This window comes from Herpailurus yagouaroundi, unplaced genomic scaffold (genome assembly GCF_014898765.1).
Source record: "Herpailurus yagouaroundi ecotype Mexico unplaced genomic scaffold, PumYag 28, whole genome shotgun sequence".
Classification (NCBI taxonomy): domain Eukaryota; kingdom Metazoa; phylum Chordata; class Mammalia; order Carnivora; family Felidae; genus Herpailurus; species Herpailurus yagouaroundi.
This window is the reverse complement of record NW_024412376.1, coordinates 79,578,926-79,602,630: the sequence shown is the minus strand read 5'-3', so window position 1 is coordinate 79,602,630 and position 23,705 is coordinate 79,578,926. Positions and strand designations below refer to the sequence as shown.

Genomic DNA, 23,705 nt, shown 5'->3' with positions numbered 1-23,705 from the left:
ACATCTTGATTGGAAAATGGTATTTATCTTTTTTTCCTCATTTATCAACCTTGTCTAACAAGACTTAGCCATGATTCAGAATGGGTAGCACAAAGCTGGATTTTGGCAATACCTTTACGATAAAAGAGAATTTGCTTTCCTCTTTTCGTTAACGAGGGCATACAGAACATTCAGTACATCTCCAGGGCTTCCGTGAATTTCCCCCTTGAGAAATCTCAGTAACTCCAAGGAAAAACAACTTCAAAAAAATTAATGAAAGGCACATCAGTATTTGCCTTACTCCCTCCCAATCACTGCCCCTGTCCTTTCCACATTCTTCATGTCTCTTCTCAGTTTCAAACATTTTTCCTTCCCTTCTGTTCCCGGGGTGAGTTTCCCGCACTCCATCTGTGAAAGGACCGGTAAAAGATCTCACAGAAATTATACCCTGACACAGTGCTTCTTTTCCTAAGCACCAGAACCAAGAACAGGGTTGGGACCATGAAAGGGTTAATTTAATGCAGGGCAATGTGTGGAAGAGAGACCTCAAAAGTCTCCAGGCTTCTATGGACATTTCCTCCTTGTCTTGTGCCTGCTGCCCGATGCCTCTCAAATGAGCATGCTCCTTTCCTCAAGAATGTCGATCAGGGTTTGGCAAATATATTTTTAGTAAACAGTTTGTGAATATTTGTAAAGGCGGAAGTATGACTTTTGAGTGCACACGGTAATCCCTAAAAGTGATTCTGTCCCCACTGTTGTGATGCACATGTAAATTCTAATAGCCCCGGGGAGACTGGGTGGCTCAGTCAGTTAAAGGAGTTCCACTTCGGCTCAGGTCATGATCTTGTGGTTCATGGGTTTGAGCCCCACATCAGGCTCTGTGCTGACAGCTTGAAGCCTGGAGCCTGCTTTGGATTCTGTGTCCCCTTCTCTCTCTGCTCCTCCCCTGCACTCTCTCTCTCTCTGTCTCTCTCTCAGAAATAAGCATTAACAAAAAGAAACAATAAAGGTTTAAAAAAATTCTAATAGCACCACACTAATTGTGTGGGTCACATGTGGGTGACTCTAGCTAAAAGTCACACGCAAGCCCACGTCTGCCTCCAGGCAGCAGACCACAGCGCAATCTCCCAGTGCACCTGTACACACCCACAGGCACACATTAAACCCACAAGCTGCAGGTTACTCTCGTGTGTGTGCTTCCCTTCTGCCCTACCCCACCCTGTTCTCCCGTTTCCCCCAACCAACCCCCAGCCTCGCCACACACAATGGGATTTTTGTTTGCTCCGGTAGCATGTGACAGCACAGTCCCTGCTTTGCCTAGCTCGGTGCTGCAGGTCTCTCTGGTAACAGGTGGCAGCTTCCCCTGTAGGATTCTAGGCATAAAAACCAATGACCTCATAGGGGTGGGGCTCTGGGACTCTGGAGAGGTGGCAGTCACAGCCAGGTAACCTTCACAGCTTTTAGTGAAGCCTTTTAGTAAGAAGGGGGCTGTTCAACTCTTTACTCTGCTGCCTTCAACCCCGGCCCTGAGGCAATTTAGCAAACAGCCATTGCCTACAAGTCTCAAAAGCTTGTCTTGGCCTCAGATGGATCCCAAAGAAACCACTGGGAAAGAAAACATGGGCAGCAAGAAAAAGAACCTGACCTTCCTGAGGCCCAGGCTCTATATGCTGGAGAGAAGGAAGACAGACACAGTGGTTGACAGCAGTATTTCTGGGGACCACTCTGGTACTTTGAGGAGGAGTCAGTCTGACAGGACCGAATACAACCAGAAACTACAAGGTAACCACCAACGAATCAATTGACCTAGACTACTGCACTCCCAGCTGCTTTCTCCTACTCTTCCATTCGCAAGGAAATCACTTAAGGCAAAGGGGAAAGCGAATATTACCTTCTCTGTAAGGAAGGAAATAAGGAAAATAAGGAAACAAAAAAAACCAATAAGAAAATGAAAGTAAATGTCATTCATAAATTATAGGAAAAATCTTTCATGTGCTTTAATCGTTAACGAGCCAATTCTGAATTATTCTTAATATATTTTTTTTTCTGGGGAGAGTAATATTTTTTCCTGCTGCCTTTCTCCCTTCCTTCTCCCTCCTCCAGACAATTTAAAAAGTGGGAAGCACTAGAAAGCAAATGATTTAGAAACCAACAAAAGATAGTTTCTCTCAATAGATTGGTGTGGGATGTCATACCATGAGATCTATCTAAGTAATTGTACTGAACTGGGATTGTGGTTATCTTAAATAGGGGCATGAAACTGCAATCATGTCTGTGAAAAACGAGGAATGTTAGTCACTGGGTTGGTATAATAGGATTTGCTGAAAATCACATAGGTGTTCATTCCTTTAGAGTGAATCGAATAGCATCCAAATATGGTAAGAGATGTTTAGCATGCTTAGATTGAATGACTTTTGAGGAAATAACTTCAGTTTATTTTGTGATAGTCATAAGATAATTTGGCACAGTTATTATAAAACATCCTGTTTAAGTCCCTGAATGTCTATCCCTTTCCATCCACCCTTTTTCCTCTCTTTCTCTTGAAGGTCACCTGTTCTGGTAAACTTCATTTTGATGTTGATATTGTGCCATGTTTTAAGTATCCACTGCAGTACCTGTTATGTGATCCCCAGACCCTGCCTCTCCTGCTTTGAGCACACTGTGAGTTTGAGCTCGTATAATCCTACCACGAGCTGTAATTCTGGACTGAAAAATTATGATGTGGCTAGAAAGACCAAGAGAATACCCTTGTATTAGTAGGTCTCTTTCTGGAAAAAAAAAAAAAAAGTACTCAGGCTTAGTTACACAAATTAATTAAACTAAATTAATTTAAATGAAATCTTTAAAGCTGCCTGCTACAAGTTACTGCTTTAAAAAAAAAAAAAATCCTGATCATTCAGGATTAAAATGCAGTCAAGTCTTACCCTTAAAGGGCCTTTCTAAAAACGAAAGAAGGGTATTATTTGATCTTTGAAACTTTCAAAGGCAATGACACTTTACTCAAAGCAATGGATACTTTGGAAAGTGCAGATTTTAAAGTCAGATACATTTGTCTTGCAGTCTTGGCTCTTCCAACTTTCTAACTATAAGACTTTGAGCAAATTACATGAAATTTCTGGGCCTCAGTTTCCCTATCTGTGAAAGTGGGACAGTGAGACTTACCACAGTATTGCTGAAAGAATGAAATCAGGTAATAACATAAAATGCCTGGCATATTGGCTGACACATGGTAGGTGCTCAGTAAATGGTGTTATTTTTTATTTTAGGAATAATTGGAATAATAATGATAGGGTAGGACTTTCCCTTAATTAATCAAATTTACAAATCTACTAATCTATTTCAACTCTTTTCTGTCCTCTGATGAAGAGACCACATATACAAATTCTTAAAAGCCTATGGCTTTATCTCTTATAACATATTTATTCTGCCTGAGATTCACTAATTCAGCATCTTTTTGGTCCAGATTTTCCATTAGCAAAATAAAAACGGAAAATATTTTTTGCTCTTCACTTCCTAAACTTAATTTAAAAAAAACCAAAAAACTTCTGCTACCACAGAAGACAGCAAATGTTTGCTGGTTACTTTGCAGAAGACCTCAGGCTTCTTATGCACTCCATTGGATTGTTTTTTTGGTTTTTTTTTTGTTTGTTTGTTTGTTTTGTTTTTTTTTAGTCTTCTTGGGTTGAAGACTTGTTTTTTTGTTTTTTGTTTTTTTTTTTAACATTTACTTATTCCTGAGAGACAGAGACAGAGTGCAAGCGGGGGAGAGGCAGAGAGAGAGGGAGACACAGAATCTGAAGCAGGCTCCAGGCTCTGAGCTGTCAGCACAGAGCCCAACATGGAACCCAAACCCACAAACTGTGATATCATGACCTGAGCCAAAGTTGGATGCTTAACCGACTGAGCCACCCAGGCCCCTCCATCCGATTTGTGACTTCCCTGTGCCCTGGTGGATCCTGTTTTCTTTTTTTTCCCAACATTTATTTATTTTTGAAAGACACAGAGAGGCAGAGTGTGAGCAGGGGAGAGGCAGAGAGAGAGGGAGACACAGAATTTGAAGCAAGCTCCAGGCTCTCAGCACAGAGCCCAACGTAGGGCTCGAACTCACAGACCACGAGTTCATGATCTGAGCTGAAGTTGGAAGCTTAACCGACTGAGCCACCTAGGCACCCTGGGTCCTGTTTTTGAAGGTAGAAGAAGAGATCCAGAAGTTAACCCGTGTTCCTAGAATCGTCTGTGTAGGAGAAAAATCATCAGGGAATGTAGAGGAGAACATCAGAGCTGTAAAAATAGGCTGGCCCCTGATAAGCAACATTTTTTAGATGTAACTTTTAATAAAATCCAAGTCTGCTATGTAATATCTATTAGAGCTTTTAGTGTGATTCTTCTGTAACTGCTTTGGCAACAATAGAAAACATTTTCTTGTTAACATTCAAAACAGTTCTGTTGGGTTTACACTCTGATCTGCATTATACCCATTATCATGCAGATGGATCCAAAATGAACTTTAGAATTTTTTTATTATCGCAATGTCAAGAGATTTTCCCTCTGCCTAGTTTGGAACTGGTGGTTCCCTAGGAGGCACTGAATAAAGATCTGAGCTGGTTAGAGCCCTTGGATGGATGGCCCAAAGCCATTGTGAGGTCACAGTGTGCTTTTCAATACTGGAAAGAGGCCTCGGATTATTTAGCCAGAGTCCTTCAGCAGCTGTGATGCTAGTTGAGTAATACCGTTCACTGCTCTCTTTGAGCATCCTCTCTGGGTTTTGGGAAACCTAAGGCCTTTCTTTGGTGCCCGTGGGCTAACCTCTTAACTCATACTAGATAGTCTAACCTGTTCAGTTCACTTGCTGGCTGACATCACTTTAGCAGTGAGAATCCTAAATTGTAGTTTCTTTAAAAATGGTAGACTGAGGGGCGCCTGGGTGGCTCAGTCGGTTAAGCGTCCGACTTCGGCTCAGGTCACGATCTCGCAGTCCCTGAGTTCGAGCCCCGCCTCGGGCTCTGGGCTGATGGCTCAGAGCCTGGAGCCTGCTTCCGATTCTGTGTCTCCCTCTCTCTCTGCCCCTCCCCTGTTCATGCTCTGTCTCTCTCTGTCTCAAAAATAAATAAAACGTTAAAAAAATTTTTTTTTCTTTAAAAATGGTACACTGGGTGAGAGCTACTAGATTAAACAATAGAACATGGTCCTAATGAGAGTATCATAAAATTTTTGTAGAAGGTTGTGATCACAACAACATAGTCATTAAGCCTCAGGTTTTACAATAGTTTTTTGCTCGCCTACTGTTAATGGCTTCTTTATGCCTTCAACAGATTTGTTCAGTTAATTGGCATGTATTGAATATGTTATTTGGTGAGCAAAACAGAACATGTGCCAGGGATTACAACTACAAAACCATTAAGAAAAAAAAATGACCTTTACTCCAAAGGGGCTTAAAGTCTCATTGGGAAAGATAAGACAGGTAAACAAATGCAATAAAGCAGCATGACAGACTACAGGTGGGATCGGTGGGTCCATAAAAGGAGGAAATTGTCTATTCAGGTTTGGGCAGGGGAGGTTGTTGGAAAACGTTGTTGTTAAGAGCTGATAAGGTGGGCACCTGGAGAAAGAACAGAATGGGGAGAGGAGAGTGTTTTAACTTTCTCATCGTACTTATCTCTATCTGAAATTATGTAGTCTGTTTCCTTGTTTCTTGCCTACTATTGACTCCATTTCCTCTCCTGTGTCTCATCCCCCAGTCCATGAGGGAGACCCTATCTGTCTTGGTAACTCTTCCACTTTTGCACTTAGAATCATGCCCAGCACACTGTAAGCCCTCAGTAACTTTCAAATAGAATGAATGACTTGAATGATGTGGTCTAGGTAGGGAATCAGTATAGGGAAAGGCATCAGAGCCTGAATTAATAACCCTTGTATCTTCGAATGTGCGGGTACATGTTGCCATTAATAAAGATGATCCTTCAGTAGAAAGAAATATATTAGGGATGAAAATGTACAGAATTGCCTATATAACAAATAATTCTTAGTAGAAGCCTACTTCTTTCCTGACCCTACCTTTTAGAGCACAGCAGACCCTAAGTCCACTCATTCCTCCTCTTGCATTCATCACAAGAGCTATGTCACCTCAGCTTCCAAGCTAGCTCAGTTCCTCATTGCCATTTTACTGAGAACCACAGAGAGGGATCAAAGCTGGGGAAACTCACTGGCTGATTTCTTAAAACTCTTTTCTTTGGGAAGTGATTTTGTGTATGATTATATGTGTGAACTCCACCTTTGAAATGTGCCTCCTTTGGTTATGTACAAGTGTTCCTGTATGCATGTGGATTATCTATCTAATCTATGATTATGTATAGTTGTGTATGTATACTTGAGACATATCTCTGCAACGATTAAGACTTTTTATGAAAAGTTTATTGATTAACACTCAGCAGCTTTTACTGAAAACCCTACATGATTGATATGACTGACTTTGTATGTTTCCTCTCGGTGTGGGTGATACGGGATGAATGTTTATGTCCCCTCCAAATTCACATATTGAAGCCCGCGTGATGTTATTTGGAGGTGGGGTTTGAGGGAGGTAATCAGGTCATGAGGGTAAAACCCTGCTGAATGAGATTAGTACCTTATAAAAAGAGGCATGAAAGACCTTGCTCCTGCTCTCTGCCGTGTGAGGGTTTGAGAAGATAGCCATCTATCAGCTAGGAAGGGGTCCCTTAGCAGACACTGGATCTGCCTTGAACTTGGGCTTCCCAGCCTCCAGAACTATGAGAAATAAATATTTGTTGTTTAAGTCACCCAGTCTATGGTATTTTTGTTATAGCAGCCCCAACTGACTAAGACAGTGGATCAGTTACTTTTATCCCATATGGCCACCCTAAGACTCTGGTTAATTTTTTGGCCACTGTGTATTCTTGCTTATCAAGTATCAGGTGAAAAAGTAAAAGTGGATGAGTAAAATGCCATCACTGTTGCTGATAACACAAGTCAAATTTGTATCTCTAATTCATTATAGGTCCATGGTGCTTTCTTATTTTTGCAAAGACTATCATATCATTCTCATTAAGAAAAGATTGCTTGGTTGTTTTTATAAAAGCCTAAGGTGTTCTTACCATGCCGATGAACCAACCTACTACATGAATGATATACAGAATAACATATATTGTCATGTGAGGACAAATGGCTCAAATAATAAGTTAGATGTGGTAAGATTATGGGAACATTTAATTTGTAGTGATTTTTAAAAATACAGACCAATCTGGGGCGTCTGGGTGGCTCATATGGTTAAGCAACCAATTCTTGATTTCAGCTCAGGTTATGATCTCACAGTCAGGAGATTAAGCCCCACATCAGGCTCCACACAGAGCACAGAACCCACTTGGGAATCTCTCTCTCCCTCTCTTTCTACCCCTTCCCTGCTCACACGTGCGTGCGCTCTCTCTCTCTCTCTCAAAATAAATAAATAAATAGACATAAAAAAAAAGAATACAGACAATCCGTAAGTGAGAAGGAGGAGCAGTTAACCCTGGGAGATTTGGTGATTTCTGTTTTGGGCCTAGTGAAGGTTAGAATAAAACCAATTGTGCAGCTGTCTGTGCACGTTTCTATCTCAGTGCTACAAGTCCTTTGTGTTCCTCCTTTTCTTTGAGTATTAAGTCCTTTTTTACCTGCCTTCATACAACCGTTAGTGAAGTGGGAAGTACTTGGATCAGTAATGTAACACCAACATAAATAAGGTGTATTTCATAGTTTGAAGGGTAAATCTTTATAAAAGGCAAGGCACCTGTAAATCTAGGTAACTTCTGTCTCATCACATGCATAGAAACCAAAAAGAAGCACGATATTTTACTTTCCTTCTTTTTTAGTAAAGGTATTTTATGGTTTTTGGAAGTAATTTGAATTAAGCAAAGGGTGAGTTCCAGAAATCAAGAAAGTTTGAGCTATTCTACCACAATCACATTGTGATAAGAAAATGTATTCCTGTGTTCTACTTATGGGACTGTAGATATAACTTTCTTTTTAATTTTTTTTAATGTTTATTTTTATTTTTGAGAGAGAGAGAGAGAGAGAGAGAGTGGGCAAGTGGGGCAGGGCAGAGAGAGAAGAAGACACAGAATGTGAAGCAGGCTCCAGGTTCTGAGCTGTCAGCACAGAGCCTGACACGGGGCTTGAACTGACGAACTGTGAGATCATGACCAGGCCTCCTGCCTCTGAGGGAGCTGAAAAATCTAAATTTGAACTTGGCCTTTCAGGTTATTATGAAGGTATATATATCACTATAGAAAGACATAACATTGTATTTAACAGTCTGCCAGCTTGACTCACAAGTGTTAAATGTATAGACATGATATGTTGGCCTCTATTTGCACACTCAAGGGAGACTGCTTATAAGTGGTTTTTGGTTGTAAGCTATGTTTGGGATGTGGCCCTTATTCTGTACTAGGTGTGAAAAGTGAGAGAAGGAAAGGTACAGACTGAGTGACTGTCATCTGCTAGCAACCACGCTGGCCCAGGGACTTTCACACATTATTATTTAATCCCAACACCTTTTCAGTTCTGGTTTCATAGTTGAAAAAAATAAGTGTGTAGGGGAGGAAAGACTTTACTCTCCTGGGTTCAATAGCTGGACCTATGAAATAAACTGACAACAGGCAGATTAACAGGAGAAAAGGTATACATGTGTACTAATTTTTAATATTACCTGCTGGGTAGCATCATAGGAAAAAAAATGCATGTTCCCACAATGGGGAGATTTGAGAGCTTAGATAGCACCATAATAGGGAAGGGAAAAGGAAATGTAGGCCACTTAGGGGAGAGTAAGTCGTTTATGAAAGATGAATGAGTCTTGAGAAGAATAGATGGGGACATAACAGTTTGTGACAGTTTGCCTGGGTGTGGTGTCAACGTCTTGTTTTCTCTCCTATGATAAGAGTCAATGTTCCCCAATTGATGAAACTCCTTAGAGGGGCACCTGGGTGGCTCAGCTGGCTGAGTGTCCAACTTCAGCTTAGGTCATGACCTCACAGTTCGTGAGTTCAAGCCCCACATCGAGCTCCATGCTGACAGTGCAGAGCCTGATTCAGATTTTCTCTCCCTCTGTCTCTGCCCCTCCCCCCTCAATATAAATAGATAAACTTGAAAAGAAAAAGAAACTCCTGAGGAGGAGATTTATGACAGTTGAGTTCCTTCTGGAGGATCTGTCTTTAGGCAAATAGAGCGCATAGAAAGCCTCTCCCTGCATCTGCTGTTTATCAAGTGCGTTTGGCTCAAAATCATTAATATACCAATGCAACATATTTTAAGATGTCATGTCCTAAACTCTTTCAGGTGGTAGAGCTTGGCTTTGAACTCAGATGCTTTAAATATTTGCAAATAGGATGCATCTAGTTCCTTGACCTAGTAGGTATTCATCTGGGTGGCTTATTAGTAACGAGAAGTCAAAGCAATTTGAGGGTTGTGGTACATGTTTTGTAATGGGGTAACATTCCTCTGCTACAATGATGAAGGCTACTAAATGTTTCACTTTGGAATACATATCCTTTTTGGGGAATGATTGTGACACTCCCCTGCAGGAGTGTTGCTGTATAATAAATGCTCTTTTTGTTTAATTGTCAGGAAACAGAATTACAAAGTTAGGTTAAGCAAACCTGTCATGTAGTAATAGCTTGATGATCTCCATTTCCCACTTCCTTGATTATCTTGACATTATTTCTTTAACTTTAGGCCCTCGTCATTTGTTTATTTGCATCTCCAAAACTAATATACAACCAAAACACCGAGAACCCTTGTCTACAGCCACAGGGATGGGATGGGTAGGAGGAGTGGAGGTGTGTGCATGTGCAAGTGAAAAAGAGTGGAATTAGTTACTGGGAACAAGCAGCTCATCATCTGGTAGGTGATATTTCCATAGAATTCTATGAAGTCAGCCTAAATTGGGAGTCTTAAATGCAGCAGGAAGATAGTGTTGTGATTAAAAGCCTTTGTCCTAGGTTGTTCTGAACAATTTCTTTGCTGATTAATGAATCGGAGAATAAATGAACACTCTAGGATACCTGTGCGGAGCCCCTTGATAGAGAATGCAATCTTGACTGTCTGACATCCAGTCCTGACTCAAAGAGGAGAACTTAAAGGTCATGTCATCAAGCAACTGCTCTAAGAACTTTGAGTCATTGCAGCCCCTTACAGAATTGTCTTTCCAGAATGCTTCTTAATGATAGGTCTCCCATGTCACTACAAAAAGCTGTCACAGATTTCTGCTTCTTTCTTTGTTGTGAAATAGTTGATGAAGACATTGTTTAGCTCTCTCAGTGCCATCCAGTTTTATTCAAGGAAACGCTTTGGCTCTTCTTAGGAATTAAAACATGTCTCCTTCCCAGATAAAAACAAGCAATTTACTGCATTTAGCTTCCTGAGGCTTACAGTCCAATTTGTACTGAATGCTTGGCCTTTAGAGTACCTGTTTTCCTTGCCTAAGCATTTCTTCCCTCAAATCTCAGCTGGGATGGATTCTCCTCATTGAGGCCTTTGCTCACCTGGGAGAGTCCTTCTCTGACCATCCTACCTCAAGAGGTATAGGGAAGGAAAGATATTTCCTTTTTTCTCCTAGCTTCTGTGGCTGGAACCAGTGAGTTGAACTCACTAAAGACAGACCAACAGGAAAAAATCATATACATTTTATTTGATGTTAATATTTTTACATGGCATGGAGGGCTTCACAGAAAGGAGTGAAAATCCCAAATGAGCAACTAGGCCCATGGTTATATACCATTTTAACAAAGAGTGATAAGTTGTGGAGATGTGACAAGACAAAGGGAAAAAGGACTTGGACCAGGGGTGTGAAATTGTGGGAAAGTAAACAGGAAATATGTGGGGGGAGCTCATAGAACATAAGGGTTGGTTTAGTGAGGTCTCTACAGACTCATCTTGGTGTCAGCTCCCCATCTCTGGTAATAAGAATGTTCTCTTTCTGGAGCACCTGGCTGGCTCAGTCAGAAGAGTATGTGACTCCTGATCATTGGGTATAGAGATTACTTAAAAATAAATCTTAAAAAAAAAAAAGAATGTTCTCATCCTGATGCTGGAAGGGCTTCTTTCTCACAAGAAATTTATACTTTGCCTAAAGGCAGTTCTCAATTGCCTTTAGCTTAAATAATCAATATGCCAAAGTAGCATATTTTCAGGTGTTCAGACCCTTCTGCAGCCTTTGTATTACTTACCTACTGCTCTCTAAAACTACACTGTTCCATTTTCACCTCTCTTTTCCCTATGAATGTAGTTCTCCTTGGGGATAGAGATTTAGTCTTATTTTAACACTCAAGCAGTGCCTGATATATAGTAGATGCTCAGCTCAGTGACTAAAAGTTATTAAATGACTAATTACAAGTATATTGATGCGTATCATTGACATACTTTTCTTTATAATTCTGTCATTCCTATTTCCCCATTACTTAATTGCAGTTAACTTTTGGCTTAAACTGCCCTAAATTCTTTTACTATAAAGGGAGAGAGAATATAAATAAGTAAATCTAATTAAACAAGAAAAGAAATAATTTCTTGGCCAAAGAAAAAGGAGATCTCAGTTTTAATGTATTTATTCCACAAGCATTTCTAGGTGTTCATATGTGCCAGATGCTGCCTAGATCCTGAGAATATAAAAATACATCAGAAACAAACCCAGTCCACTGAGTGACAGGCAATGAACCAATAATTGCAGCAATGTGGTACGTGCCTGAGGTGTGCCTGCAGGTTGGGTTTCTGGACTGCAGGTTCTGAGATGGAGATTAGGGTGCAGGAGCTTATTATGTGCTTGTGACCACCACCTGTGGAAGAGAAGGGAAAGGCACAGAACTGAGAGAGAACCAGTTGTGCTGTAATCTGGTCTCAACGGAAGCCTTAGCCAACTCTAAAGGCAAGTCCTAAAGATAAGATGATCCTTTAGAGTTGTTGCCAGTGGGATGAAGGACCCTTACATCGCCCTTCAAGTTACTGGCTTGGGGCCATCCTGGGAAGGAGGTATGATGGGGAGGTTCCTAAAGAAGGCCTGTCTGTAGGTGGCACTCCCTGCAGCTGGGGCAGTAAGTCTTTTGTTCCTGAAGGGGAACTGATCAGCTCATCACAGCATCCACCTCTTATCAAGTGGTTATTCTTATATTAGAGATATAAGAAAGCAATATAAGAATTGTGATGGGAAAGGGGCACCTGGGTGGCTCAGTCAGTTGAGCATCCAACTTCGGCTCTGGTCATGATCTCACGGTTTGTGAGTTCAAGCCCCTCAAAGGTCTCTCCGCTGTCAGCATGGAGCCCGCTTTAGATCCTCTGTCCCCTTCTCTCTCTGCTCCTCCCCCACTCATGCTCTCTCTCTCTCTTGAAAATAAACATTAAAATGGGGTGCCTGGGTGGCTCAGTCAGTTAAGCATCTGACTTCGGCTCAGGTCATGACCTTGCTGTTCGTGAGTTCAAGCTCCGCGTCAGGCTCTGTGCTGACAGCTCAGAGCCTGGAGCCTGCTTCAGATTCTGTGTCTCCCTCCCTCTCTGCCCCTCCCCTGCTCATGGTCTATGTCTCTCTCTCAAACTAAATAAATAAACATTTTTTAAATAATAAAAAAATAAACATTAAAAAAGTGTGTTTATATATATATATATATATATATATATACATATATATACAAATATTCATTAAAAAAAAGAATTGTGATGGAAAAGAGTTTAAGCATACAACAAGAGTAGAGACATTGAAATCTGAATCTTGAAATCCAATTTGGATTATTTAAGGGCAAGGGGGTAGTGGGCATTCCAGACAAAGGGATTAAATATGTCCTACAACATGGAACAGGGACTAAAACTGGTCTCCCTGTCTGAAGGTTCATAAATGAAAAAGAAGGTACTAACACCAATTAAGCATGTGTACTAGGCACATAGGTGCATTATGTCAAATGGATTGTCTTAAAGAACTCCTGGGCTATCTGTACCTCTTTGGATACCACTGCTATAGAACATGGCAAAGCACTAAGGACAATTAAGCCAGAGGAGCAATATGGTTTGACATTCCAACCCAGTTTTTCATTAAACATCCTCATCCTGCTGTGTGCCCCATTGTTAGTGATGATGAGGAGTTTTCAAAAACTAAATAATACAAATTATCAGATTTTTATTCTTAGAGTGGAATATTCCAGTGAATCTATGGAGTATACACTTTATTCATTGCAGTTGTGCATCTTTCTAGCTTCCTTCCACATGGAACATTTTGTTAAAAATAATAAAATAATACAGCCACTGGATCTGCTTGTTGGCCACTGTTTACTTCAGGAATGTAGATGAACTGGGAGCCGGGGTGGCTCAGTCAGTTAAGCATCCTACTTTGGCTCTGGTCATGATCTCACAGTTTGTGAGTTCAAGCCCTGCCTCGGGCTCTGTGATGCCAGCTCAGAGCCTGGAGTCTGTTTCAAATTCTGTGTCCCACTCTCTCTCTGCCACTCCCCCTGCCCATACTCTGTCACTCTCTCTCTCTCAAAAATAAACATTATTTTTTTTTTTTTTTGTAAATTGTAGTTGAACGTGCAGGTAGAAATTAAGAGTCTCTTGAAGTTTCTGAGTATTGTTCAAAATTTTATCAGCATTGCTGGTTGAGAACTACTGATCTAGAATAATGCCTTACACGATGAGCACTCAGTAAATATTTGTTGAATGAACAGACAGATGGGTAAAACCAGTTTTTCTCATCCAGCCAAAATTTTACATTTTTCCACAATAGAACAATTACAACAGAAAAATTGAATATAGTGAAGACTTTACTAAGTAAAGTTCCCTTTCTATTCAGGGCTTAAAACCTGTCCTCTTTCACTAATCTTCTCCTGCTAAAGACTTTAAATAAAGACATTCCCAGAAAGTCCCCATTTATTTAGCTCCTAATTGTTTTGGCTGTACTATGCTGCTCACTGTAGGAGCCTGTAAATTCAAACCAATGCTACTTAAGTATTTTTCAAGCTAGGTAAGCTTCGTTGTAATTTCTTTTTGAAACCCACTCCTTTACTTTCTGCAGCAATTAGCAGTCAGAGAAAATAAATCACATGCCCTTCGAATGAGAATAAAATATTTCCCTGCCCCAATGTTTGAGCTTTCAAATTCAGAGCAGTGGAGGGTCTGCTCTTTCACATTTTCGCTGAATACTTCACTGGCTTTTCTCCAAAACCTGTGTGACATGCAATTATTTTCAACCTATTTCACAGAAGACCTGCTCCATTCATCTTCCTGTGGGTCAGATTTCCATTGAAACTGATAAAAGATTTTACTGTGTGAAACTTAAGTCAGTAGGGTTCAATGCAATGCTAAGCCAAGGTTTTTTTTGGTTTATGGGGGCAGACATGAAATATGGTTTGGAGAGGGATGAAAGAACATTCATAATCATATGTGGGGGGTTGGTAATGATATGTCTGGAATAAAACCCTAGATAGAATTATGAGTGGTGTTTACACTGGATGGGTAGAGAAGGGGCTGGACAGGTGGAGGGAGGGAGGGGGTGATGGTCAGAAGCTCTGAACTCAATTTATGACTCTGTTACTTAAGGTAAAAGACTTTCTTCTTTAGAAATTAGTTTTCCTTTTCTATATAATGAAATAGGACTGGATAGACTTTATCACCTTATCTCCTGTACCTGCTTTCCCCTTCATTATTCCCTATTTCTTTAAATGGCATCATTCCCTGTTCTCGGTCAGAAATCTGAAAGTGAGCTTTGACGTTTCTTCTCCTTTCCCCCATACACTGATTGCTCACCCAGTTTACCTCAGAAATTTCTCTTGGTCTGTTAAATTCTATCTTCTTGGTAACCAGACTAAACATAACTGCCCCAGTCTCTCCCCTCACAACTAGACTGGGTAGATTCATGGGTAGCTCACCATCTCCCTACCTTCAGGCTTGCTCACCACCCTCTTCCTTGAAATCTGATACTACTGAGGCCAAAATGATCTGGCAGAGAATCTTAGAATTAGGAGTTCTTAAAACTCCAGATTCCTGTGGCACCTGGGTGGCTCAGTTGGTTAAGCACCTGACTCTTGATCTCAGCTCAGGTCTTGATCTCATGGTCGTGAGTTCAAGCCTCATGTTGGGCCCCACACGGGGTATGAAGTCTACTTAAAAACAATAACCAGGCTTCTGGGTGGCTTATTTGATTAAGTGTCTGACTCGATTTTGGTTCAGGTCATGATTTCATGGTTCGTGGGATCAAGCCCCATATCAGGCTCCATGCTGATAGTGCAGAGTCTGCTCGGGATTCTGTCTCTCCCTCTCTCTCTGACCCTCCCCTGCATGAGTCCTCTTTCTCTCTCTCTCTCTTTCTCTCTCTCTCTCTCTCTCTCTCTCCCCCCTCCTTAAAGTAAATAAACTTTAAAAACAGCAACAGCAACAACAACAACAAAGCTCCAGATTCCTTACGTAGGCCTTCAAGATCGGTCTCCTGATAATTTCTCTAGACTCATCCCGTTATCACATCCTTACCACATTCTCTGACATTTGCCCTCAGTCACACTAAGCTTTTTTTCTTCTTTCTTTTAAAAAAAATTCTCTTTAATGTTTATTTCTTTCTGAGAGAGAGCATGCATGAGCGGGGGAGGGGCAGAGAGAGAGGGAGACAGAATCCAAAGCAAGCTCCAGGCTCTGAGCTGTCAGCACCAAGCTGAAGTCAGACGCTTAACTGGCTGCACCACCCAGGCGCCCCTCGCTGAGTTTTTTTCTAATCTTCTTTTGCTGCCAAGCCTTTGGACATGCTACTCCCTTTGCTCAGGACACTAGCCCTTCTTCTTGACTAGTGCTACTCTTTCAGATTTCATTTCTGTCACTTCTTCCCAGGCCTGACCTCTAGGCTGTGCTATGTCCAGCACAGGTCACAGTTTATTGTAATTATATCTGTATGCCAGTTTTAAAATATTGATTGATATTTTAAGTTATGAAGTGATTTGTTTGCACAATCTTTCTAGAATAATTTTCTCTTAAATCTTTTACAGTTGTCACATTCAACTCCTAATTATAGCAGAAATATTTTGGCAACCTGACTTTATCAAATCATTTCAAAGCCTCAGAGCAGTTTTCATGGAAACACACATACTCTTTTACTCTCATATTTCATCAGTTTATATAAGTGTAATTAAATTAATGTAATTACAATAAGAAGTACAACTGAATTAGGTTTGCTGTTGCACACAATTAATTCTTGGAAAACACAACTTAATCATTAAATGGATAAGTGTATGGACATCAGTTGGTTCAGGAAGGAATGGGAAGTATTGATTTATCCCATGACTTGAATAACCTATCTTTACTTCTAGAGTTACTTTCTTGACAGAAAATATTGTTATTTTACTTACTATTATATACTCAACATAAAGCATAGTACCAGTTCAAACCTAATATGTAATTTTAAAAATTGGTATTAAATTACAAAGTTTCTTTAACTCTAAAAACTATAGAACTTGGGCTGCCTGGGTGGCTCTGTCGGTTAAGCAACCAACTTCCGCTCAGGTCATGATCTCACTCACGGTTCGTGAGTTCAAGGTCTGCATTGAGGTCTGTACTGACAGCTTAGAACCTGGAGCCTGCTTCAGATTCTGTGTCTCCCTCTCACTCTGCCCCTCCCCTGCTCATACTCTCTCTCTCTCTCTCTCTCTCTCTCTCTCTCTCAAAAAATAAACATTTAAAAAATAAAAAATAAAAATAAGAACCATAGAACTTATAAAATTGTTAACACCTTCAAATTCTGATAATTTATCTTTTTTTTTTTTTTTTTTTGAGAGAGAGCAAGTATGTGCATGCATAAGCAGGGCAGAGGAAGAGAGAGAGAGAATCTGAAGCAGGCTCCAGGTACAGGGTGGAGCCCATCTCAGGGCTTGATCACACAACCCTGGGATCATGACCTGGGCCAAAATCAAGAGTCAGATGCTTAACGGACTGAGCCACCCACATGCCCCAAGATAATGTTTATTCTTATTTAATTGTAAACATATTGATGGCTGTAACGAAATTATGAATTAATTCAGGGTCAGCTTTTTGCATTACATTATCCTGTGTTCTCCATAGTCAAGTGACTCTGTAGGTTCCTCAGTGAATAAGTGTTGAATGGTAATAAGTATATGTGCCTGCCTAGTCTGGTCTTGAGGGTATGGGGTGGGGAGTGGTGTTAAGGCATTAGGCACAACCTTAAACTTGGTGTATGAAAATATTAGCTCCAACTCTTCTTTATTAAGAGATAAATGAGATTTTAATATAATTACAGAAATCAAAACCCATGATTGTTTTTCAGTCATTGATAAATAGTATCAGTTAGGAGCCTTAATCCAAATAAATAAGGACCAAGGATTTTAAAAGTAAGAATAACGTGTACTTTAGCAGGACATATATCCTATTTTAGTCATCTTCCTGCTCTTTCAACTTTCTTAAGAAGCACAACATTTTCAGTGAATTTCTCAGAAACTCATTTACATTGGTGAGTTAGCTTCAGGGTAAATGGGAGAGAATTAGACTTTTAAAATTCAAGGGTTCATATTATGCCAAACAGCATAGCATGCAAGGGCTATATTCCCACCTCATTTGAATTCAGCCTAAGTAATAAGAATGCATGTTTGGCCTGGTACTGAACTGACTGTGTCGAAGTCCTTGCCATATTGTGCTTTTTCCTAGAATAGGTCCAGAGTGAAGGAAGGCGATTTCCTGATGGATGCTCAATCCCCCCTCCCACCTTTGGAACATTTCCAAAGCAGAGGGGGGAAAAGGAGGAAAAGCAGGTGCAGCCATTCAGAACCAGATATAGAAAAATGGCAAGTAAATCATGGCCATAAAAATAACGACTCACATTTTTTGAGTGGTTTCTGTGTGTCACACACTGAGTTGAGCAATTTGTATGCTTTATCTCCATTCTCAAACTTCCTAGCAATGAGCAGTGGTTACAGTGCAGGTTTAGGAGCCAGACTGGCTCAGGTGTGACCTTGGGCCTTAACCTCTGTGTCTTTCAGCTTCTTCATGTGTAAATAGAAGGAAGGGAATTAAAAAATCTACCTTGTAGTGTTTCCATGAGGACTGAAGAGCTAACACAAGACAAATTTAGTATTTAGCACAACAGGAGTGCTCAAACATATAGGTAAGCTCTTACTGCCATTACCATCACTACTGGTGTTATTCCCTTTCTGCAGATGAAGCAGTTTAGTGAGGCCAAATGACTTGGCCACGGTCACACAGCTAGTGGTTGGCAGAGTCAGTGCTGAACTGTGTGTCCACCTGTCCAGCACAGTTCTACCACACGTAATGTAATGTACCCTGATCACAACGTAAGCAGTCAGGTAGTGGAGGGCAGAGAGCCCGGGCTTCAGAGCTAAGCACATCCGGTTCAAATCCGCACGCTCTGTGAGTCACTGGATAAATTTCACTCATGCTGTGTTTAGTTTATTCATCTTTAAAATCACAGTAGTGTCCCATTTTTAGTGTTGTCAGGAAGATTATAGATAATGTGTATTTTGATAAATGGGTACGTAATGGGTACTTGCTCATAATAGTTGCTCTTATTAAAGGCTATCACAATGTATTATAACAAGCAGAGTTTCAATAATAGTGCATAATGTTTTAACATCAAAAATAATTTTTAATTATTTATTTTTTTAAGCTTGTTTATTTATTTATTTTGAGAGAGACAGAGACAGAACAAGTGGGGGTGGGGGCAGAGAGAGAGGGAGAGAGAGAATCCCAAGCAGTCTCCTCACTGCCAGTGCAAAGCCTGATGTGAGGCTCAAACTCCCGAAACTGTGAGAGCATGACCTGAGCCAAAACCAAGAGTTGAACACTGAAGGGACTCAGCCCCCCAGGCAGCCCAACATCAAAAATAATTTTTCAGAATATATACTTCTATAAATAAATGTGGTATATACATATAATGGAACACTATTCAGCCTTAAAAAGGAAGGAAATTCTGACATGTGCTACAATATGGATGAACCTTGAAAACATGCTAAGTGAAGTAATCCATTCACAAAAGGACCAATATTCTATAATTCCATATAATTCCATATGAGGTACTTAGAGTAGCCAAATTCATAGAGACAAAAAGTAAAATGGTGGTTGCCAAAGGTTGGGGAGATGAGGAAATGGTGAGTTGGTGTTTAATGGGTGTGCAGTTTCAGTTTGGCAAGATGAAAAAGTTCTGAAGATGGATGGTGGTAATGGTTGCACAGCAGTGTGAATATACTTAATGCTGCCAAACAGAACACTGAAAAATGGTTAATGTGGTAGGGCACCTGGGTAGCTCAGTTGGTTAAGGATCTGACTTCGGCTCAGATCATGGTCTCATGATTAGTGAGTTCTAGCCCCGCATAGGGCTCTGTGCTGATGGCTCAGAGCCTGGAGCCTGCTTCAGATTCTGTGTCTCCTTCTCTCTCTGCCCCTCCCCCACCTGTACTTTCTCTTTCTCTCTCTCTCTCTCTCTCTCTCAAAAATAAACATTAAAAAATGGGTAACATGGTAAATTTTGTGTTATATATATTTTACTACATTAAAAAAATAAAAAGTATATCCTTCTAGGAAAACTTTATTATTAAAATTATTGAAATAAAAATCATAATCTTGAGATCAGCTCCTGCTTCTCTAGTCATATTTTGTGATGTTTTATGTTGAATTCCACCAAAAAGTCACTTTAGTCTTTATATTTTATAAAGTGTGCTTGACTATTTTTACCCACAACATATGTTCCTTTTTGAATTGGCAGGTAAGTATTAATCAATTTAGATATTCTAACAATACTGTCAGAGGAGAAATAATATTGTTGTGACACCAAGAGAACATTTTTATTATACACATTACCTTGACATAACATTTTTGCCAGGAAATTTGATGCAACGTACATGTGATGCATGATAGAAGCAGCCCAGCTAAAGTACATTAGTCATGTGTGCCGCACATGATATATAGCCCAAGAGCCTGGGAGATACAAGGATATAATTAACTATGAAGGTCACTCCATCACCAGGATCATATTTGGAACAAAGATGTATTCAGTTATGCTATTTACTCTATTTATACTTCAACTCATTTTTATAAGCTTTCCTTTCTATGTGATTTTTAAAACTCCCATAAGCACCCCGCCCCCGGTTTTTTTTTTTTTAAAGAAAGGAAGTCTTTTTTGTAAAGAGCTGCCTTACATCCCAACCGAAGTCAAAACCATTGTGAACTTTAAAATATGACTTGCTTTTGACAGTGAAACTTTTTTCCTCTTTTTTTCAATTACTATAATAAATGTTAAATTTGGGGTGGGTAGCGATTTCGATACACTCAGAAGGCCTTATGTAGGTCTGTTCTATCGGCGTGTGTTTCATGGTTTCATTACATTTTCACTACTTCTGAAGTTCTCTTTTATTCTTGCACTCATTTTGCTTCAATATAATACCAGTTCTAATTATTCACCTTCGTCTCCTGCCCTTGAGTTCCACCAGACCTTCCTGGACAGTGGGAGGAATTGTCGATCTCTGGTCTTTGCTCTAAGCATTTCCAAAGCCCTTGCTTTTTCTGTAGGCACAATAGTGAATACTGCACATCCCTGCTCTCTCTAGAGAGCTCTTAGCCTCAAAGCACTGAGATTTCTAAACTTTCAAGCAGGATCCTGTTATATGTTGAATGTTTTCATCAGGAGTTTGGAAAGAGGAAGTCTCCACAGCTGCTTCTTTTGTATCTTGTCTTCCACTACCCTGAGTTGTTTGGATCCTATTTTTGTTTAACTGGACTTCTTACTGAGGTAACATTTTCAGAGAGATTACAAGCGTGGCTACTTTCCAAGTTCTATGATAATTGAAATCAATGGTCTTTTGTCCTAAAATAGAAATAACAAGGGGGCCAAGAGCAAAGTCTTTTTCTCTCAGAATTCGTTACACATTATATTGCAATGTCTTCCAGTGTCTAACGTTTCACATAAGAAATGTAATTCAACTCAGGGGCGCCTGGGTGGCGCAGTCGGTTAAGCGTCCGACTTCAGCCAGGTCACGATCTCGCGCTCCGGGAGTTCGAGCCCCGCGTCGGGCTCTGGGCTAATGGCTTGGAGCCTGGAGCCTGTTTCCGATTCTGAGTCCCCCTCTCTCTCCGACCCTCCCCCATTCATGCTCTGTCTCTCTCTGTCTCAAAAATAAATAAACATTAAAAAAATTTTAAAAAAAAAAGAAATGTAATTCAACTCAGAGTGCCTTCCTAATTTTTTCATTCAAGAAGCTTGTAAGAGTTTCTTTTTATCCTTGGAATTTAGAAATTTCTCCTGAGTATGTTTAGGTATGCTCCTCTCTATGTGTTTCCCTTTTAATGTGAAAGGCAGTTAAAATTGACTAGCAAATGTCCATTTCATGGGTTACATTTTATATTTGTTTATTTTCTCTCCACTGGTTTCCATGTCTTTCTTAGATTAATCTTCCATATGATACATGTTTCCTTCTTCATTTCCATCCTATTCCTTTCTGCATTTCAATCTTCCATTTGGGACCATTTACTGAGTAAGGTACATCTATCTTTTGGAATTATTTTTAATGAAGATATTTTGGTGGTAACCTAAAATCTTGTTTTCCTAAAATATGTTTATTTTGAGAAATTTTTATGAGGCATACAACTCTAGGGTGTCTGTTATTTTCTCTCAGCCCTTTGAAGGTATTATTCTACTGTCTTCTAGCTCTGTCATGGCTGTTATGGAGGCAGCCATGAGTCTAACTGCTACCCGTTTTTAGGTAATGTGTCCTTTTTCACTGCCTGTTCTTAAGATCTTCCATTCACTCTCATTATGTTGAAATTTCAAATGCTATCTATATCTAGGTGTAGTTTTCTTTTTTTTATTGTGTTTGAAATTCATTGTAATTTCTGATTCTGAGGAATAATGTCTTTCAAAAATTCTGAAAAGTCCTCAGCAATTGTTACCTTACATATTGCCTCTATTCATTCTCTATTATTATACCCCGCAAAACTCCAGTTAAGCGTTTGGTAGACACTCTTCTTCAATTCTCAATGTCCTCTACCTGTATTGCATATTGTACATCACATCACCTCTCTCTGTCACATTCCGTATAACATCTTTGGCTTGATTCATTAATTCTGCTTTGTATCGTTTACTATTTTATCTTTTCATTGAGGTTTTGATTCCATTGAGTTTTCAAATTTTCATTGTGAATTTTATTTTTCAAAGCTATATTTCATTGTTTATAAATCAACTTGGTAATTTTTATAGCTTCCTGTTTCTTGTTCATAATTTCAAAACACTTTTTGCTTGTTTGACCTATTAAATATACTTTTTAAATACATCTCTGTCTCATAATTCTAATATCTTAAGCTTTGTGGGTATAATTGTGCTATTTTTTTCCCTGTCTCTGACTCGCGGTACTTTGTTTCCTTGTGTGTTTTAGGATTTTTGTGTGTGTGTGATCTCATATTCCTTGCAAAATATCTGTGGTAATTATGTGAGACCTGAATTGAAGTTCTATTCAATTTCATTGTTTTGTTTTCATTTTCTTTCTTGCATTTTCTTTTATTTATTGTATTCTCCTCCCCTTTTTATTTCTTATTGAGATTCTTAAATCATTCATCTTCAGTCTTGCTGCTCTCCTTATACATGAATTTTAGGCTACACATTTTCTGTAAGTGATGCTTTAGCTATATATATGTAAATATTTCTTATCTTTTGAAATTAATATCTTCTATTTATTTTTATGATTTCTTCTATGGCCCATCAGTTACTTAGGAGTTTTTTTAAAAAAAAATTTTTTTAATGTTTACTTTTGAGATAATGCAAGAGACAGAGTGCAAGAGGTAGAGGGGCAGACAGAGGGAGACACAGAATCTGAAGCAGGCTCCAGGCTCTGAGCTATCAGCACAGAGCCCAACATGGGGCTTGAACTCACAAACCGTGAGATCATGACCTGAGCCGAAGTCGAACGCTTAACTGACTGAGCCACTCAGGCACCCCTACTTAGGAGTTTTTTAATTTAATTCCAAAACAAATAGAACTGAAGAATTTTCTGGATCTTTCTTTCTTTCTTTCTTTTTAACGTTTTTTATTTATTTTTGAGACAGGGAGAGACAGAGCATGAATGGGGGAGGGTCAGAGAGAGGGAGACACAGAATCTGAAACGGGCTCCAGGCTCTGAGCTGTCAGCACAGAGCCTGATGCGGGGCTCGAACTCACGGACCGAGAAATCATGACCTGAGCCGAAGTCGGCCGCTTAACCAACTGAGCCACCCAGGCGCCCCTGGATATTTATTTCTAACCGAATTGCATTATAGTTGTGGTTCGTAAGTACTGAGTCTTTTAAATTTATGGCTTAGAATGTGGTATATTTTCATAAAGGTTATGTATGTCCTTTAGAAGAATATAAAATCTCTAATTATTGAGCACACATTTTTTTTCTATCCTATTTGGCCTGTTACTGAATTGTGTTTATAAAACCATTATTTCAGATGATTTGTCAAAATCTGCTTACAGCTCCCTCACTTTGGCATCACGTTTTGAAACCATGTGATTCAGTACATGCAATATTAAAATGTTCACGTCAGGAAGACACAGTCGGGAAAAACAATTCATCATTATATAGTGCCCACTTTTATTTTTGCCTTCAAGTTTATTTTGTCAGATATAAAAACAGCTTCACTTTCTTTTAATTAATATTGGCTCAGGAACTCTTTTTACTTTCAACCTCTCTATGTATTTATTTTTTTCTCTCTTGTAAACAATGCATAGC

General features: G+C 39.7%; 1 protein-coding gene across 1 annotated transcript in view; it reads left to right on the top strand.

Moving 5' to 3' along the window:
- The first annotated feature begins 1,455 nt into the window (after positions 1-1,455).
- The window catches only part of ARHGEF38 (Rho guanine nucleotide exchange factor 38), a 131,028-nt gene continuing 108,778 nt past the window's right edge, over positions 1,456-23,705 (top strand). The window contains exon 1 of the mRNA XM_040476925.1: positions 1,456-1,761. Within this exon, the coding sequence (XP_040332859.1) occupies positions 1,566-1,761 (196 nt within the window). The 5' untranslated portion in view covers positions 1,456-1,565. The remainder of the gene's footprint in view (positions 1,762-23,705) is intronic.